The sequence below is a fragment of the Ylistrum balloti genome, unplaced genomic scaffold (genome assembly GCF_031769215.1).
Source record: "Ylistrum balloti isolate Yb309-2 unplaced genomic scaffold, AGI_CSIRO_Ybal_v1 Utg369678, whole genome shotgun sequence".
NCBI lineage: Eukaryota > Metazoa > Mollusca > Bivalvia > Pectinida > Pectinidae > Ylistrum > Ylistrum balloti.
In genome coordinates, this window is record NW_026781920.1 from 504719 (window position 1) to 526049 (window position 21331).

Sequence of the window (21331 nt, forward strand, 5' to 3'; positions counted from 1 at the left end):
TGCATGCTAGTTTATAGTGGCGTTGTTGATTAAGTTAAGGAAGTATGCTAGCTTATAGTGGCATTGTCGATTATGTTAAGGATGTATGCTAGTTTATAGTGGCGTTGTTGATTAAGTTAAGGATGTATGCTAGCTTATAGTGGCATTGTCGATTATGTTAAGGATGTATGCTAGCTTATAGAGGCATTATTGGTCTAGTTAAGGATGAATGCTGGCTTACAGCGGTGATGTTGATCTAGTTAAGGATGTATGCTACCTTAAAGAATCGATGTTAATAGATTGTAGCTAATTCTAAATTTAAAAGATCGTACCTTTTAACTAAAACCGAGATGATGAAAATAAAGGAGAAAATTTTGTATAAAATCACAGCAATAACTTAAAAGATAGCGCTTCATTGATTCAAATTGAGAATTACCAAATGATGAAATGACAAATATAATCGTGGAAGATTACTCAAGATAGTTAGCATACTAGAACACATTTGGTTGCATGTTTTTATATATGCAAATTAAGAACAAAAATACGAGAATCCGAGCTCCATATTACATTAGTTGGCCACTTAAATTTGTTAAGGGTGTGCAGTTGTACTCCGATCGTCCGTTGCAAGATCAAGGTCATTTTAGGTCTTAACTTATGTTTGCCGAGACACACCTTTTTACAAAGTGTCTGCATTAATGATGAATTATGTAAACATCATGGACATTTCTCTAAAATATTTCTGTGTACATTATAAACATTGAATATGATTAAGAGTTCAAATAAATTGAGCTAAACACTTGGGCAACGGTAAAAGTGCATAGAACTCGAGCTGAATGTTTGATAATGATAAATAACGTATACACGGAATTTAAAAAAAATCTGACACCGTCATCTAGACTTACAAGGATAAGGTCTGACTATGTATTCGACGGGAGTGTTTGGCAGTATGGCAACCATACACGTCATCACGAACGTCATAGAACTTTAAATGACGGTTTCGATTGTTGAGATACATTTGTTTAGATACATCTGATTTGGTATATTGAGGATAGGTAACATAACAATTCATAATATCACCAATAGAGACTAAATTTGGTGTTAAAAAGTTTACACTCTTATTTCTCGGACAAGTAGAACTTACAGAATCAAGAAGTATTGACATGACGTACCATTTCAGGAACGGACATAAATCTCCACTATAAACAATGGTTTTAATTTCAATAAATTAAAACAGACGAAAAAAATGTTCATAGGCCAACATATATTTGCTATGAATTTTGATATCTTACTTTTTAAAAGGCAACAAATTTCAACATTTCAATGAAAGCAGATCTCGTTAAGCGTGAGATCATACAAGTAAAACACTTCTATATAGCGAGACATGAAGAAAGTTTAAACCGACATCTGCCAATGTAGAATATACATTATTATATATTACATTCGACAGACAGACAGAAGTAATTGATATCTCGCGTGACCAGTGGTATCTTTCACAATCCCGGAAATTAGTGTTCTCATTCCCATTCTTCAAGGTGTTACATAATCCATTTTAGTTCGTTTTCTTCTCCAATTTTCCATTTAAGAAACAATTCTTTTTTAAGTATTTTTTAAAAGATACAATCTGCATTTTCGTAATCTGAAATCAAGTGTTGGGTAACGAAAAAATATCTACTTTTTTTTTGTTCTGTATTTTTCTTAACTGATCTCTTTAGTTGAAAGCAAGCATTGACCTAATTCCATCCATTTAAAACTGGACGTCAAGTTAAATACAGATATTTCAGGATTTGGGTCTTTTTTCATTGGGTCAGACTATCGTATCACAACACACTTATTTCAGATATTCGAAAAAGAAATATTAATATCAAATTCAACGCCTCCTTTGTAAAGAATGTTTACAGTGTTTTAAACTTTTCAGATCGCGTTGAGGTTTCCTTTGTGCCCCCAGTCCATAAAGCTTAGAGAGTAGATTTTAACGCACTTCAGATTTACTTTATAATCCTTCTAGAACATGTATCACTGACAGGAATTCGATATTCTACAAATTGCTGAGTTTAAATCTAGTGACGTAAAACCTTACTTCTCCACGCAAAACACCTGCAACATGATATAACATCCTTAAAACGTTGCATGTAAAAAAAAAAGAAAAAGAAAAAGAGAAAAAGAAAACACTTGACACTCGTTATTATACGGAAGCGTATTCCAGCCACGTTGTATTTTATTTTAACTCGAAATTTCGATATGGTAACTCGCAATTTTGAGTTAGTAATCCGAAATTTTGAGACATTAACCCGAAATTTCGAGTTAGTAATCCAAAATTTTGAGTCAGTTAGTCGAAATTACGATTCTTAATTCTTAAATATTGCATGGTTACTCTACAATTCCCACAAAGAGGCCATGCAAAAAAAAAAATGCTAAATTCTGCAAAGTGGTTTCAAACCTGAGTCATCTCTTTAAGTATATTTTGGGTAAGTATTCTTTCTCAAATCTTCAAAGGTCCAAGACCTGCGGCAAGTTTCATGGTATTCATCAAGTAATCTTTACAGGTATTTTATAGGATCATAATTACGGTAAAAAAATCAGTTTGAACTTCAACAAATAACGACACAGTTACGTTGTATTGTTACGAGTAAGACACTGCATGTATCCATAAAAATATAATTTAGGTGCTGTGAAAGACAAGAGTTTTTGAAAGGCTCCATATATAACATCATTGATCAAGTTCACATTATATATATGTACATAGCGATCATCTATATATCTTGACCACCTATATATACTGACTACCTATATATACTGATCACCTGTATATACTGACCACCTATATATACTGATCACCTATATATACTGACCACCTATATATACTGATTACCTCTATATACTGATCACCTATATATACTGGTCACCTACATATACTGATCACTATATACTGACCACCTATATATACTGACCACCTATATATACTGATCACCTTCTGACCACCTATATATACTGACCACCTATATATACTGATCACCTATATATACTGATCACCTATATATACTGATTACCTCTATATACTGATCACCTATATATACTGACCACCTATATATACTGATCACCTATATATACTGACCACCTATATATACTGATCACCTCTATATACTGACCACCTATATATACTGATCACCTATATATACTGATCACTATATACTGATCACCTATATATACTGATCACTAGTATATACTGACCACTATATACTGATCACCAGTATATACTGACCACCTATATATACTGATTACCTCTATATACTGATCACCTATATATACTGATCACTATATACTGATCACCTATATATACTGATCACCAGTATATACTGACCACCTGTATATACTGACCACCTATATATACTGACCACCTGACCACCTATATATACTGACCACCTATATATACTGATTACCTCTATATACTGATCACCTATATATACTGATCACCTATATATACTTACCACCTATATATACTGATCACCTATATATACTGATCACCTGTATATACTTATCACTATATACTGACCACCTATATATACTGATCACCTATATATACTGATCACTTATATATACTGATCACCTATATATACTGATCACCTCTATATACTGTTCACCTATATATACTGACCATCTATATATACTGATCACCTTCTGACCACCTATATATACTGATAACCTATATATACTGACCATCTATATATACTGACCACCTCTATATACTGATCACCTATATATACTGACCACCTATATATACTGATCACCTACTGACCACCTTTATATACCGACCACCTATATATACCGATCACCTTCTGACCACCTATATATACTGACCACCTATATATACTGATCACCTTCTGACCACCTATATATACTGATCACTATATACTGATCACCTATATATACTGACCACCTATATATACTGATCACCTATATATACTGATCACCTATATATACTGATCACTATATACTGATCACCTATATATACTGATCACTATATACTGATCACCTATATATACTGATCACCTATATATACTGATCACTATATACTGATCACCTATATATACTGATCACTATATACTGATCACCTATATATACTGACCACCTATATATACTGACCACCTATATATACTGATCACTATATACTGATCACCTATATATACTGATCACCTCTAGATACCGATCACCTATATATACTGATCACCTTCTGACCACCTCTATATACTGACCACCTACATATACTGACCACCTATATAAACTGATCACCTATATATACTGACCACCTATATATACTGATCACCTATATATACTGATCACTATATACTGATCACCTGTATATACTTATCACTATATAGTGACCACCTATATATACTGATCACCTATATATACTGATCACTTATATATACTGACCACCTATATATACTGATTACCTCTATATACTGACCATCTATATATACTGACCACCTATATATACTGACCACCTATATATACTGATCACCTTCTGACCACCTCTATATACTGATCACCTATATATACCGACCACCTATATATACCGATCACCTTCTGACCACTTATATATACTGATTACCTATATATACTGATCACCTTCTGACCACCTATATATACTGATCACTATATACTGACCACCTATATATACTGATCACCTCCCGACCACTTATATATACTGACCACCTATATATACTTATCACCTTCTGACCACCTATATATACTGATCACCTATATATACTGACCACCTATATATACTGATCACCTATATATACTGATCACCTATAATACTGATCACCTTCTGACCACCTATATATACTGATCACCTTCTGATTACCTATATATACTGATCACCTATATATACTGATCACCTATATATACTGATCACTATATACTGATCACCTATATATACTGATCACCTATATATACTGATCACTATATACTGACCACCTATATATACTGACCACCTATATATACTGATCACCTATATATACTGACCACTTATATATACTGACCGCCTATATATACTGATCACTATATACTGATCACCTATAATACTGACCACTTATATATACTGACCACCTACATATACTGATCACTATATACTGATCACCTATATATATATATACTGATCTACGTTTTCTTAATCCCTATATATAGCTTCCTTGTGTATATTTCGGTATTTTGATTTTACCATTAGATTGGGTTTATTATTAGTCTGTAGCTTTAATAACGCCTTAACTGTAGACACAATTATGCCGGCCTGTGTATCTTCTTTCACACACACATCTTAATCAGATCGCGCCAGTTTGAAATGTAAACGAGATGACTAGTACACAAAATCAAACATCAAAGTGGCACGGTAATTGCAGGTGTAGGAATTAATTAACTTTTAATTGATAAACAGTATCACGTGCTTTCATTTCCGCTATATATGTAGTACTGTTCTTTTGGTTGTATACAGCTATTGATTCTGTTACAAATTGTATTTATTTTGATAACCATAAGTATCACTTGCACAAATCCACATTTAAACGTCATGCATTCATTGCACATATATTATGATAAAAGCATATATGTATAATTAATTTCGAATGCAAAACAGATTTAATGTGTTAATTTGTCTTGTCAATCTCACTTACCCGTGGAAGATGCAAAATCTGACAGGTAAATCCCGAAAATCAATAGAAATAACACAGAATAAGGGTCAGTCCCACCCATGATAGTGTCCAGGTTTACTGGACACCGGACTGGACGCTGGAAACACTCGGATCCTTATTTTTTTTACATATACAGCACTCAGAAAATCCAAATAACGAGTACCTTGGGTACATACAATTTGCCTGCTAACCTATGGGACTTTAAAGACAGAGTAGTGTTATATCGGTAACCAGTTATATATAGAGCGTACCCTGAATATGCGGTAAATTTTCTATATTGTTTGATTAAAAAAATACCTTACTGCAATTGGTTGACACTTTTAATGTTAAATGATTCAGAAAAGTGTGTGATCTTCTTGTTCCGAAACAAAGTGCTGTAGTTGACATTCACTCTTGTATTTTCATGTCCGGTCGTACTTGAGATATTTAGAATGTGTTTCTTAAGAAATACTTACTTTTGAAATCTATTAACCTAATAGAATTTGAGCTATTATTACACATTATACTGATTTCGACTAAAAAAGGCTGACTGTTTGCAGGTTGATACAAAGCACACACGGTGAGATTTTCTGAAAGTACCAGTCTTTTTATTTAGTGGATCTGAACTTAGTGCCCATTCATATTCATTGATGTTGTCGTAGTGTACTCCTAATGACTTCCTTGCTTAATTTTTGCTTTTGCTAAGACCACGAAGATTTCAACCATCGAAATATCATTCTTGCATTTGCACTAAATTTCAATGAGATTAGTATGAAATTGTTATTTTATTTTCGTCGATTACGTGGGTACTCTTAATCCACGAGCGAATATAATTAATTAAGGACATTTGTTAAGCTGTATTTATTTACGAAACCAAATGTCCACGAAATAGCGCGGTTTTTTTTTAAATCTACGAAAATTGAGCTCCTCGAAAATATATGATTTTACATTATAATTTGCTTTTGCGAGACTCCCGGAAATCGTCCATTAATCAAAATTATTCGACATATCTTATGAATTTTAAGTTTTGAAAATGATGTTTTTTAAAGTTTTGTACAACTGTGTTACGTTCCACTGTCTGTGCCGCCATGTTGTTACGATTTAAATAACTAACGACAGAAAAGAATTAAGTACATGTTTATCAGAGATGTTTTGTTTGATTTTACTTAATTTGAAGTTAATTGTGGGTGTTTCCTCATATAAAATTCGTCACCATTGACTGCGCGCTGCTAAGGTTCTATTTAAGAATACACAATATAACTCACAAAATTTCATTACACAGCTCAATTCTACACTGAAGAGATAGAGAGAGAGCGCGAGAGAGAGAGAGACTATCGTGATATCAGGGTAGCTACCACAAGTATTCAATATACATTATTATGATTGCACAGCTAGAGTATTGCATGAGTTTCTATACCATGGGCAGAAATTTGTGGACTTTTGATATTACAGGTAGAACGTCTATAGTCGTTTCTGCCCAGTATTGAATTGACCTTGTGGTATTAAAATATGTACAGGGTTCCGCCTTTTATATCAAGTTCAAACAAAGTGAATCGCTAAATGTCATTCGGCATCAGACTAGCAGGACTACAATGGTACCGGGAAAACCGGTTTGGCAGCTTATATCATATTGGATTTCGTTCCTCCAATTCTGATTTAACTCTAAATTTTGTTGTCATAATGTGATTAATTAATAATTAGAAAAAAAATACTGAATATGATGAATTATTTACACTGAATTTGTTAAAGAGTTACAATATCCGATAATGTGATATACAGATATGCTTACAAAGCGAGCTATGTGTCGCAGTAGGTCAAAGACTTCATTATCTTTAACAGATTTTAAATTGATTTTTATCGAATTGGTTTTTTGAAGACTTGAATTTGTCTTTTTCGAATGTGGACGCACACAAGAAAACGATCCTCTTGAAAAGAATCGGCCGGTCGCTTTCCTTTGCCTGCTTGTCCCGTTTGTCATATGATATGTACATACTGGTACTTGAAGATCTATATCTTTTTTCTTCTTTATGATGTATGTCTGTTATTTCATGCACCGTGTCCCCCTTTGTACCTCGTTGGTAGGACATGGGCCGGGAACCCCTCATTCATCACCTTTAAAAATTGTGTATGTATGGCCACCAGAAAGGGTCTATAGTAAGCTAACTGTGTCACAAAGATGTTCGGCTAATGTATAGAAATCGATGGCAATGTTAAACGCTAGTCAGACACATAGACACGCATGAGCGTGTATTAAAGCATTTGGTAGTCATAGGAATATGGATGTTAGTTTATCGAGATGGCATCCATATTCCTATGAATGCCAGTTGAAAATAATCTAATTTTAACACCTATCATTTTCAATTTTCATGTTGTTTTTTGGTCAGGCGGTCTCAATTTGTGCACTTAACTTGCAATATTGTTTTGTCGTTGGTTGTTCATTGGCTGTTTATATAACTGACTTTCGTACAGTCGCACCATTACATTTGTTTGTTTCCTGGGTTTATGGTCCAATGAACAATTGGGGTCATTTTTAGGCGGGGTATCATTTTAAAAATCTGATGATTAAATCACTGAACAACATACGTGAAGACCACCGCATGCCGTCTTGTGCGAGAGCAATACGGTGGCTTACCAGATGACACCACCACAGCAGCACCTTGGATCTTGTACTTGTGGGTGTCCACGGCTAGAATGCCCGATACCTCCCCTACCCTTACACGCTTTCTTAACTTGCACGTGCGGACAACGCGTCGCACTCCCATTGGACCATACAACTCTCACGAAGATATCCGAATACCGTACCTATAGGACAATTATTTTCCGCTATTCTCCGAAACGCGGAAAATATGAAATTCATGTTACGTTGGCTACCACTCTACCGACCGAGCCAGACAACGGTAAATTCACACATTAGATCATAAGCTACTCTTTCAAATTTCACAAAATGAATATATATTGTATTGTTAGTTGTTTCACGGGTCGAAATTTTCCAACAAGATTTTTTTTTATGATTTTATTTCAGCGAATAAAAAAAATCTGGATTTAAATGGACGTCAAATACAAACGTATCTCTTTATTTCATGGATTATATTTTCGCGATCATGTTAATGTACTACGAAATGACAAAATTATCGTCTCCGCGAAAATAACCGACAATTCCGTATATTTTTTTACAGTTTTAAGAAGATAACTCTTATTCACCTCTATGACAAACTTCTCTGACTCTGTCGTCACATGTCGTATTTTTGTTACACCGTAACCGCAAAGTGTTCGTACAATCACTACCGAAATTATTTTTATTTATAACGTAATTTTACACCGCGTATCTTATATCGCAACAGTTTTAGCGGCCGAAATATAGGTCGGTGTATACTGTCTTGGCATGCATCAGTTAGTAAACTAGAAAAAAATATAGCTTAGAACTAGGAGTTACACATTTTTGCGACAAAGGGAAGGATAGATGTAAAATTTTTGATAAAAATATTGAATTTTTTTAATAATGATTTTTAAACTTTGTTTCTTTTCAATATATCTGGAAATATTTTTAATACTTGAAAGTATTGTCGGCAGAATGTTGCACTAAAATTAACCATTCGTATCTAATTCTAAACTTGTATTGAAATGTCTTGTTCGTTTGTGTGTCTTTTATACAAACCTAATATACTAAAATTATTATTCTGTAATTATTCACAAATAAATCTGATTATGTTTGCTATCAATATTGTTGTAACTACTGTTTCATCTGCATTAACTGGACTACATTGACTTGTCTCGTGAATTCATTCGAGTATGTGTGCAATCATGCATGACTAGTTACTTAGTACTATCAGTTTGACGCAAGAATTCGAATTAAACTCATTTTACCGGTTCTTAAACACGAAATAAACCGCCCTCAAACGATGATACACATGACATTGCTCAACAATGATAGTTTTTATTCTCTTTTGTAAAGCACATCCTTTCACTACGGTAAGTAACTTTGTCTATTGAACTCTCTAAAATTTCAAAAAGCTATATGGAAAATAACGCTCGTGTATCATTTGTGTGTTTCATATTACTTCATTAGTGTTGTTCTTTGTTAATCATCAATGTTTGCTCACGTATTGCCTATAAAAAGCACTGTAATGTGTGATTGTGATGTTCTAATGGTGTAAACAATTAAAAAACATTAATGACAGAGAGGATAATGATAACCAGTTATTATCTAATGGGCTGGCTGTCTACTGTGAGGGGGAGGGGGTGATAGGAGGGGAATTTCAGTTCTATTTGCCGGTGTAAGACACTCTCTAGAGTCGACTTAAACACAAAATCTTAAATTTGAAACGTGATAAAATCAAAGAAAGTTTGGATCGGTTTGTAATAAAACACAGTAAACCTGTATAACAGAAGCGTGTCGGTGAAAGTTTGAAGATTATCTGTGAAAATTTGAAGAGTATCTGTTAAAGTTTAAAGAGTATCTGTGAGAATTTGAAGAGTATCAGTGGAAGACTGAATAATTTGAATGATACCCTTAAAGTTTGAAGGCTGTTTGTGAAAGTTTGAAGGCTGTTTGTGAAAGTTTGAAGGCTGTTTGTGAAAGTTTGAAGGCTGTTTGTGAAAGTTTGAAGGCTGTTTGTGAAAGTTTGAAGGCTGTTTGTGAAAGTTTGAAGGCTGTTTGTGAAAGTTTGAAGGCTGTTTGTGAAAGTTTGAAGGCTGTTTGTGAAAGTTTGAAGAAGAGAGTATTATTAAAATTTTGAAGGCTGTTTTGTGAAAGTTTGAAGAAGAGAGTATGAAGACGCTCCAGAAAAGTTCATGTACTCAAATGCCTGTCAGCGGTTTTTCAACACATTTTCTGTGTTCTCTCAGGCTTGATATCATACATGGCTGTACTTGCACTTTTAAAAAATGTGTAGGAAATTTGTCGCAAGTCCATGCTCCATGGCTCATGTTCATTGTGTTATGCAACACTTACATACAAAATGTCTAATACAAAATATCAGTTTGTAGATATAGTCTTTGCGGAACAAACAAACAAATAAACAAACAACAAACAAACACAAAGAAAGAAACAAGGATAGAAAGAAAATGTATGCATGTCATGCATCACAATGGACTTCTGTTGTGTTGATTCTCGATAGTGTTGTGGACAAGCCACTAAACACATATGTAATGGTATACTGACAACCAATGGCCACATATCTCAAACCCTGTTTATTTTGGGATCTTTTCACCGGTTATCATATAACATAAACATTATCCGGTTTATCATGTCTTCGGAGTATCGGGTTCTCGATGTATCAGGTATTTGGAGTATCGTGTTTTCGGTGTATTAGGTTTTCATATTATCGGATCTTCAGTGTATTAGATCTTTACAGTATTGGACTGTCGGAATATCGGGTATCCGGAATAGGTTTTATTGGGTGTATCAAGTATTTGGATTATCGGGTTTCTGGTGTATTACGTTTTTAAACTGTCGGTGTATTGGGTTTACGAAAGATAGGATATTTAAATTTTGTCAGTATCTAGAGACTCGAATTTCATCAGTATTGGATATTCGGATTATCGAGTCCTTTGAGTAACGTGTATTTGGGTATCGGGTCATCGGGTATCGGCCTTTACCACGTCCGGTGTACGAAGTGTTGGATCCTCTGTGTATCGAGTCTTCGGAGCAATCGATCACCGGTCAGCTATCTGGTCTTTGAAGTATCGGAAATTTAGTGTATCAGCTCTCCAGGTATAGAATCTTTGGTATTGGGTTTCCGGAAAAAGATGTCACACTCTCCACAACCTGGTGATTCCTCGCTTTTGGTAACTTTTAGATATACTCTCTGTCCTTAATCCCCAAATCCTTTGAATTAAACCAACCTTTAATAATCATCATTTAAAGTGAAAAGATATTCTAATATCAATATATATTTTCAGTTTTGGACCAAACCATTTTATTCCAAAAATTCACAATTAGATATCGGAATATTCCGATTTTCTCTGTCTGTGGCGAATGTTGGAAATGTCAGACTTTAAATTGTTTCATCCTGATTAAAGTTAAATGTTATACGTTAATGTGTATGTGATGGTTTATTTCTATTTCGGGAGAAGTCATTCACAAGTTAAGACAAAACTTACTGACTATTCTTTCTGACATTTTAGAGGTCAATAAAATATGTTTTAGCTAACTGAAATTGTTGTAAGTTAGACACCTAACTTCGAAAACATTAAATATATCTATACTCATTTTCGTTACAGGTGAAGTATTTGCATAATTAGAATCAAATTAAATCCATGTCTAAAAATAGGCATTATCGTGATCATAACATCTTAAAATTGATCTCATCACCAGCTATATCCGGAGCAAACATGATCATCCACAAGGATTTTGATAAACTTGGCTACCGTCAAAACATAATTACACGGGGTTTTGTTTTCGTTGAATTCGTGGTTACTAAATCCACAAATTTTACAAGTCCACGAAATTGTGAACTGATGAATATTGATATGGATCAAAATACTAGTGGATTTCGTGATCAAGAAAATTTATGTTTCTGTAAAACCCCGAAACTTAAGCTCGTCCAAAATACAATGTGCGTGTATATGATTTTTACAGTGTTTACTATAAATTTTTGTCGCTTTTCCCTATGTAAATGAGTGGGAAGGGGAGTGTTGAATTGTATTATGTAGCTCTGACTAGATAGTTTTATGATAGACCACGCACATGTTTGAAAATGTATTTAAAATACGTTTTACCTGAATACCTGGGCGGTTGAAATACGAAATAACCTTATTCTCTTCACTGGAGAGAGAAAACACTTGAATTATCAAAACATTAAGTGTCTTTCTCGTGGTTTCATTAAAAGATTAAGTTTCACCCTGTCAAATACTAGATGCAAGCCAGGTCAGGTCCTATCCTATGGACATAATTGGAAACGAATACTGAATTTTAACGTCTGAGTCACTTACCTTTACTTACTGTCAAATATTTATATGTCCGTTAAATCTTTTCTTTGCGATGAAATTTATATACTCGCAAAGATTGGATTCCGAAAGTATCGTCTCAGGTTTAATGTATCAGCCATAACTTATAGGAGGTCACGAATTCACGTGATTTTATCAGCCCGTGGAAATAAAACAAAAGAGTTCCAAAATGAATAATTCTTATATTGTTTACAATAAGGATGTTTATAAGGGAAATCCCTATCGTTATTTTGTATATACATTAAATGAATTGAGAACTTTGCCAGATGCGTTAATATTTTTGGGGCCGCGATAGCCAGTAGCTGGAGCACCAGCCAACCATGTCCAGGTGAAAACCCGGACCTCGGGTTAACATCCAACTTTACCCATGATGGTTTGTGAACAAACCGATATTGTGCTGCCGTACTTGTGTCCTTAGGCATGACACTTTACAATAATTAACCCTGGCTGACATGCGATGTGCCTCCCGTATGTTATTCGATGAGATAGCGACCAGCTACTACTAAGAACCCCGCCTCAAAATGGCACTGAGTGATCATTGACGATAACCATGCCAGCACATCTCAACATTTTAATTAAATCGAAAAAGTCGACACGACATCTTCTGATTTATCTAGAATAAGTTTAATAACGGCTGGTAGAAATCAATAGATATGAAAATCAAAACTTTGCTATAAAGTAGGTCCTTTTCACACGGATATAAAATTTTCTCTGAAATTTTACTGAAAAAACGAGGGATGGGTTGATCACTGTCACTTGAAGAAGCAGGTTTTGTATTTCACAATGACCTTGCACTTTTCAAAATGTCTGGTGTTCCGGGCGTTCAATCGGAATAAAACCAGTTTTGTAAACTAAGACAAACTGTGGTAGGGAGGACTGTAAAAGATAAATTGCACAGTCTTACATCACGCAAATATTGTTGTTTCATTATCTCTGTTTAATATATGTCAAAATAAAAGAATTGTATACAGTAGTATTACACAACATGAGCTCGTAAATCATATTGTTGATAAAGAGATTTTAACATAACGATATTAGGATGTGTGAAGATATTGTCAGCTGATCTCAAAGTGATACGCCCAAAGTAATAATGTATTGAGAGACGGACAAAAGGAGAGCACGTCATTAATCAATACAGAAAATCAGATGTTGCTGACATTAAACGAGAACTTAAAATGTCGTGTGATACAGTCGACAAAATCTTCGTCAATGAAATCTCGAATGGTTCCCCACCAAAGAATTTCAATGACCGTATTCACCTACTTTCTTCGAAAATGGTGTCTATTGACAAATTTCGGTCCAACATCTTATCCCAAGTCAGCACACTTGAGGAGTCGGTTCGCTCCAGCCTCCAGAGCTCCGAGGAACTCTTTGTGAACTCTATGGCGGAGTCTCGCTTGAGAACGGATTCCATTATTCGCGATTTTGGACAGGAAATAGGCAAAGAACTATCTGGCCTGAAATCCATTGTTCACAAGACCTCTCAACTTACGTATCACCCTGATATGCATGGCCAATATTCCTCGTCGCCTCCTATCACACTAGGCGTGAACTTATCTTCACATTCGCCTGATTCGTCCCCTTCTATATCGGCACCTCAACCACCTGCTTGTCCATCATCTTCGTCATGCTCCTATGCAAAGGTGTGTTCTGCTGATATTTTGTCTGTGCCACCAGTCCCCGCTGGTCCGTCTGATCAACTTGTCACTATTATTCCAAAACACTCTAAGGAAATTCAGTCCGATAAGCATACCGTTACTAGAAATCAACGTACTGCGCCGGATAATCATGCTCCCCAGCCTAAGCTTGTCCTGTCTATGGATTCATATTCACGGAGTGCTGACAATGCAAGCGGTTTTGTTGCTGTTTCTAGGAGAAAGACCACACGTCTGTTTCTGAGTGGTATGTCCTCCGGTTGTACAGGCGATGATATCCGTTCTTATCTCGAGCAAAGGAACGTGGCTGCTACTTTCGTCCGTATCCTCAAAAGCAGAAACTCTGATTCCGTCTCTAGTCGTGTAAATATTCTTTCGTCCGATGTTGGTAAAACCAAGGTAGATCGTTTCTGGCCCAAAGGTATTCGCTGCAGGAAATGGTATTCGTATAACCAATATTATGGGAATGGTAATAACGTTGAACCTGTTGATGAACAGTAGCGATCTTTCGATATTTCTGCGAGTAGTTGTCTTTTTCATGGCTTCTCTACGTCTGATGACCTGGAATGTGACCGGTATCATGTCGTCAGCCTCCTACCTTCATGATGCCCTGCAGAAACAAGATGTCGACATCTGTGGAATCTCCGAACACTGGTTATTTGACGAAAATACTCACCTGCTTAACAGTATACATCCAGACTATTTGTATTTCGCAGTTTGTGACTTCTCGACGCACGCTCTATCTGATCATAAAACAAGAAAGGGTGGTGTTGCCTTTTTGTGGAAAAAGAACATCTCGAGTCGTGTGACTGTCGTTGACTCAGATGACGATCATATCGTTATCTTGAAGCTGGTCTCTAATTCTAGAGTTTGGCATCTAAAACAAGTGTATCTACCTTACACGAGCTACGGTTCAGATATTTTTAACGGCTACGTTGACAAGTTAGATTCTTTGTGTGCCTCGTTTTCCCTACAAGGTTCTGTCATCATCATGGGAGATTTTAACGCTCGCCTCAGTGGCCCTCGCATACCAAACTATCAAAATTATCGAGGTCTCCGTCTCCAACGATGTTTAGACCGATATCAGATGAGTGCTCTGACTACTTCCTCCTTTTACTCTGGACCATTATATACACATGTACACTCTGATGACGGCATTTCATCTCTTATTGATCATGTGATAATCGATTCATCCAACACTGACCTCATATCAAACTGTTATATCGGCGACTAAAATTACTTGGACGTCTCCAGTCACAGACCAATTTTCTGTGATATTCTTTTTCCCACCGCATCGGCCGTAAAATCTCCTCAGATTGAACGCAGTGTTTTCAAGTGGCCTTCAGATGGCACTTCTTCAGATACTGAAGTCTATCACGATAACCTTCATCGGTTTATAACGCAGTCCAATCTCAGCAGTCTTCGGTTAAACAATATTTCAGACATCGACAGTTATACAGACCTATTGACTAAAGGTATTCATGACACAGCCTTATCGTCTCTCCAAAAGAGGAAGTTCAATAAATTCTTGAAACCCTATTGGAAAGGAGAGCTGAAGGAGTTACATCGCGATATGTGGCGGTTGAGGTGCATTTGGGATGACGAAGGTCGTCCTCGTGATCCTAACTCCCAGTCCTTTTGGTTATACAAGGACGCGAAACGTAAGTTCCGGCGTAAATACCGCCAGTTATCAGAGAACCATCTTATTACTCTGAATTCCGATATTGAAGTAGCGGCGGGTATAAATCAAAAGTCGTTTTGGTCTATGGTGAGATCTCGTGCTAGTGGTGGATCTCGTGGTTCAGCGGGAGCTGAAGTAATGTTTGGGAACCAGACTGTCAGAGACCCTGCTGCGTTAGCATTGCACTGGGGGGAGTATTTCTCCGGTATTTACTCCCACTATACTGACCGCCTCTTTGACAATGACTTTAAGTCGTCTGTCGAATCCGAGTTGGCAGAATTCCTATGCCATGATGATCCAGCAACAAGCTCTTCCGAAATGATTTTTACAGTGGATGAAGTTAACCTTACCTGTAAAAGACTTCCTCTTGGAAAGCTCCTGGCGTTGACTCTATTGTATACGAACACCTGAAGTATGCTTGCACTTCACTCTATGTGTGTCTTTATACATTATTTAATGCTTTCATAAGGTTTGAATATGTACCTGTGTCACTCAAACATGGTTTGATTTGCACGTTATATAAAGGTCATAATAAGCCAAAGAATGACCCAAATAGCTACAGAGTGATTTCTCTTCTACCCGTTATTCTAAAAGTGTATGAAAAACTACTCTTGAAAAGATTAGAGTCTATGAACCTTTTTCATGTAAATTCATTACAGCATGGTTTTCAAAAACAAGCTAGTAGCTCTATGACTTCATATATCGTGCAAGAAACAATTGCGTACGCTTCTGAACATGATAGTAAATTGTTCACTTGCTTTTTAGACGCGTCAAAAGCCTTTGATTGTGTCTGGCTCGACGGTCTGTTTTTAAAACTATCACGTTTGGGTTTTGACAGAAAAATTGTTAGCATGATTATGTCTTTACACAAGGATATGTATAGTGTTGTTATGTATCAAAACTTTGTGTCTGAAGTGTTTGAGATAAGCCAGTGAACACGTCAGGGCAGTATTATCTCCCCTTGGCTCTACTCTGTTTATATCAACGATTTGTTGAATGATCTTAGTAGTTCTGTATACTCGCTAGCTATATCTGATGTTAATGTCACGTGCCCTACGCAAGCACATGCTATTTGTCTTCTGTCACTTACCAAACACAATTTAGATATGCTTATAGATATTTGCTACAAGTATAGTTGTAATGCCTCCAAATCAGTAGTTATTGTCTTCAATGAAAGTAGCAATGTTCGCTCACAATCGTATCGTACTAGGTGACAATGTTGTTAATGAAAGCACAAATGTTAAACACGTGAGTATTAATTTGAATAAATTTAAACCAGGTCGGCCTGATGTCGCCGCTGTTATCCATAAAGTGCGAGGTCAGTGTTTTGCTCTATTAAATTGTAATTTATTTGGTCCTAGTATCAATCCCTTGACTGGAGTCCATCTATATTTGTCTGTTGTACTCCCTAGAGGTATGTTTGGTTGTGAGCTCTGGAACTCTCTCTCCAACTCTGATTGGCATCGCCTAGAATCAGTCCATCATTTATGCGCAAAATTAATACAAAATTTCCCACTTCGTACTAGGTCTGATGTAGCATTGGGAATGCTAGGTTTATCTTCTATACATCTTTACGTAGAGCAATGTAAGCTTCGTTTTTTCGGGGCTTTGTGTAATATCAAAACAACTTGTACTTCAAAGCAACTCTTTTTGTTACGTTTACATCAAAAACATCTTGGGGTAAATAACGCTAAGAAAGGTTTCATCAACGAAGTTTGGGATGCTTTGCACAAATACAACTTCCGAGGCATCTTACTTGATTTTCTTAATTCTGGGAAATTTCCATCCAAACTTGGCTGGAAATATCTTGTAAAGAATGTCCTTCTGTGTAAAGAATCTGATGACTGGCGTTTACGTATAAACAGTTCGTTAGAATTTCATAGATTCAAAATTCTTCATCCTCATATGGTTCCTGCCGTAATCTGGTCATTTTCTAAACGCCATCCAAATTTTAACAGGACATGTAAAACTGTGGCAAAAATGTGGATTGCCCGTCCTACTTGTGAACTTTTATGTGCTCGATGTAAAGGCACTTTTGAAGACGCAGTCAGTTTACTTGACTGCAAAGAGCCCATATTGAAGTCTCTGCGAGATAATCTTTTTACCAGTTTTGTGGACAAATATCTAGTTAATGTGTATGTATCATTTGACAAGGTGTACAGAGATGTCCAGATAGCGTCTCTGTTGGGTGCCCCCAGTGAGGACATTTATGAATCATTTTATGACGATTCATCTTTGTTTACATTTTTTATTAAAGATTGTCTAATGTTTTCTGAAAAGGCCTACAATATGACTTTTCAGTAAAGGCCATCTCCTATCTAATGTTTGATGTGTTCTGCTAGAAATCTCCATTATTGATGGATTGGTTATTCACATTCATTGTTCAATATTTATATACATATATTCTTGCACTTTTTTCTTTAATTTAACATAAATTTACAATATTTGTTATTGTAATTACTCAATATTTGGAGGAAATAAAGAAATGATGATGAGGAGAAATTACTCCAAATCTTCGACTAGATTGACGTATGGGGTCCTGTATATTTACTGTTTAAAGAAACTTACATAACCATTGTAAATAATGCATGCTTTAAATCGCTACATGTACCTGAGCTGAATTCATAATGTATACTTTCTATAGCTACTGGCCTACTTGTTGACAGTGTTGTCAAAGTGTGTGGGTGGATGAGTATTATGGTGACAGACCGTCCAACACCGACCACACAACGGGTTGTTTTGTACGATTTACGGGGGCAGGGGGGAGTGGGGGCACCGACGAGTTATTCTGGTGACGGTCATATCCTAATCCAGTCGGCAAAGAACTGACTCTTTACTGTACACACATTACGTTCTACTTATCTAAAATATTCACTCACATCCCGCCCTTTTGTTGTACGGTTTAAGATAGAAGTATTCCACCCTGTCTCGATACAACACGAGTAAAAAATATTTTATACTTTCAATAGCTACTGGCCTACTTGTTGACAGTGTTGTCAAAGTGTGTGGGTGGAAGTGTGATCTGGGGACAGACCGTCCAACACCGATCACACAACGGGCTGTTTTGTTCGATTTAAGACAGTATTCCATCCTGTAAAACACGAGAAAAAATATTTTATAGCATAACTGAACTAAACGAACTAAACTTAAAACAGTGTAGCATTACAACTGGTCTACTCTTTATAGCCAAACAAGATAAAACTGGTCTGCACACTGAATGTCATTTTCTATTCAATGTGTATATGAGTGACTGTAAAGAAAGAGGGACGCGAAAAGTTGTAAAAAGTGTTCTTGCGTATTCCCACATGTCTTTTAGCTAAGTGTTCCGGTAATTCTGCTTCCTCGGCGACGCCTGGCATTTGAATTAATTGAAGTAAGTAATGTCACGTTCTCAAATTGGCACCATGTTTACATAATTATCAAATCATCGGAGATTTTAATGGGCACTATACACGAGGAAACAGAATATTTTATAATGAAAACATAATGATGTTAAGGTTAATGCTTATGCAATATAAAGTGTCTTCGGTGGTTTTACGGAGACTAGATGGATTAACTTTGCACGCACTCCGTTTGCCATTTTGTAATAAAAATATAGATATGGTACAAGTTCAATGCATCTATGTTTGTCAAAATGCAAGGTATTCATTCGGCTGTGTAGCCTTCGAAGTTTACATCATCAACCAATCAAAGAGCAATCGGCATAGAAAGTCCATCCCACAAAACTAGGCACGTGTACCTTGAAGAGTAATGGACATGCGCAAACCTTGAATACATCTCGTCTGCTGAGAAGAAATAGGCAGCCATTTTGAAAAAAAGTGCATAGCTACTAAATTTCAAATACGATATTAGACAAACGGTTTGTGAAAGTTAAGCATTTAAATATTTTTCATCTATATCACTTAAATGTTTAAACCTTTCTCAAATTGCATGCCTACACTTTGCTTCCATGCGAATGTTTTACTGCCAGTTTTGATTTAACATCGTATTGTTAGTTTATGTTATTGGTGAAATTAATATCGATGTTTGTTATTGAAAAAAAGACTGTTTTTATGTGTTCTTTTTGTCTTAGTGATGACTGTTTGTGTTTTCTGTTTGTTTTGTTTTTAATTATCTTTACATTATTGAACATTATGTGAAAAACTATTCGGGTCGACTCTCGGGAATTCTAGATAAACGTGATGCATATCCTCATGTGTCACTGTTAATGAAAATAACTGAATAATACAACTTCCCTTCAACCTCGCTTTCAAATTTCATGTCCATGATATCTTATACCGTGGAGATGTGTTGACTACTGGAAAAGTGTATCCCTCGGAGGCGGTCGTTTAAATCATGGAACAGTGTCATGCTATCGACACCTTAACGTGCTATTTGAGTGGCTTCTAAACCATCTGTGGATACCGTCAACACATGAACTATGTTGTAACTTAAAACACTTCACTAAACAAATAGGCAAATTAAATAATACACAGTTCACTTCGTGCACTCCAATGTGATTGATGCCCGTAAACAAATCAAGCTGAAGATCCTCAGATTTAATCCGGAAAGTTGGCAAACAGGAAAGTCGACTCCATATCTGATGACATCAGTGGCTATCTAAGTCACTTTGGTATCTAACGAAATATAATAAATACAAGTGGCCCATGGAGTCTGCGTCGCTGATTTGTATTAATCATTATACGAATTACCGATAATGATGAATAATTTCGACAATCTTCGTTGTGTGCTGAGTGTATTGAACGAGATGATGGATGTTGATACACTTTTGTGCGGATATGTTGTCAACTGGTTTCACATAGAAAGAAAATCGAAGGCCTGGTAACTCGAGTAGAAACTGCAGTATCGAACCCCTATCCACGACCTTTTGATACAGGGGACCAAATCGAGTAGAAACTGCAGTATCGAACCCCTATCGAAGACCTTTTGATACAAGGGACCAAATCGAGTAGAAACTGCAGTATCGAACTCCTATCCACGACATTTTGATACAAGGGACCAAATCGAGTAGAAACTGCAGTATCGAACTCCTATCCATGACATTTTGATACAAGGGACCAAATCGAGTAGAAACTGCAGTATCGAACCCCTATCGAAGACCTCTTGATACAAGGGACAAAATCGAGTAGAAACTGCAGTATCGAACCCCTATCCACGATCTTTTGATACACGGGACAAAATCGAGTAGAAACTGCAGTATCGAACCGCTATCCTTGACCTTTTGATACAAGGGACCAAATCGAGTAGAAATTGTAGTATAAAACCCCTATCCCCGACCTTTTGATACAAGGGACCAAATCGAGTAGAAACACGGGACAAAATCGAGTAGAAACTGCAGTATCGAACCCCTATCCACGACCTTTTGATACAAGGGACCAAATCGAGTAGAAACTGCAGTATCG

The 21331-nt window shown here is 36.1% G+C and overlaps 1 protein-coding gene across 1 annotated transcript in view; it reads right to left on the bottom strand.

Moving 5' to 3' along the window:
- LOC132563990 (uncharacterized) overlaps positions 1-8407 on the bottom strand; it is a 162087-nt gene extending 153680 nt beyond the window's left edge. Inside the window, exon 1 of the mRNA XM_060228745.1 lies at positions 8278-8407. Coding sequence (XP_060084728.1) covers positions 8278-8407 — 130 coding nt within the window. The remainder of the gene's footprint in view (positions 1-8277) is intronic.
- Between the last annotated feature and the right edge of the window lie 12924 nt (positions 8408-21331).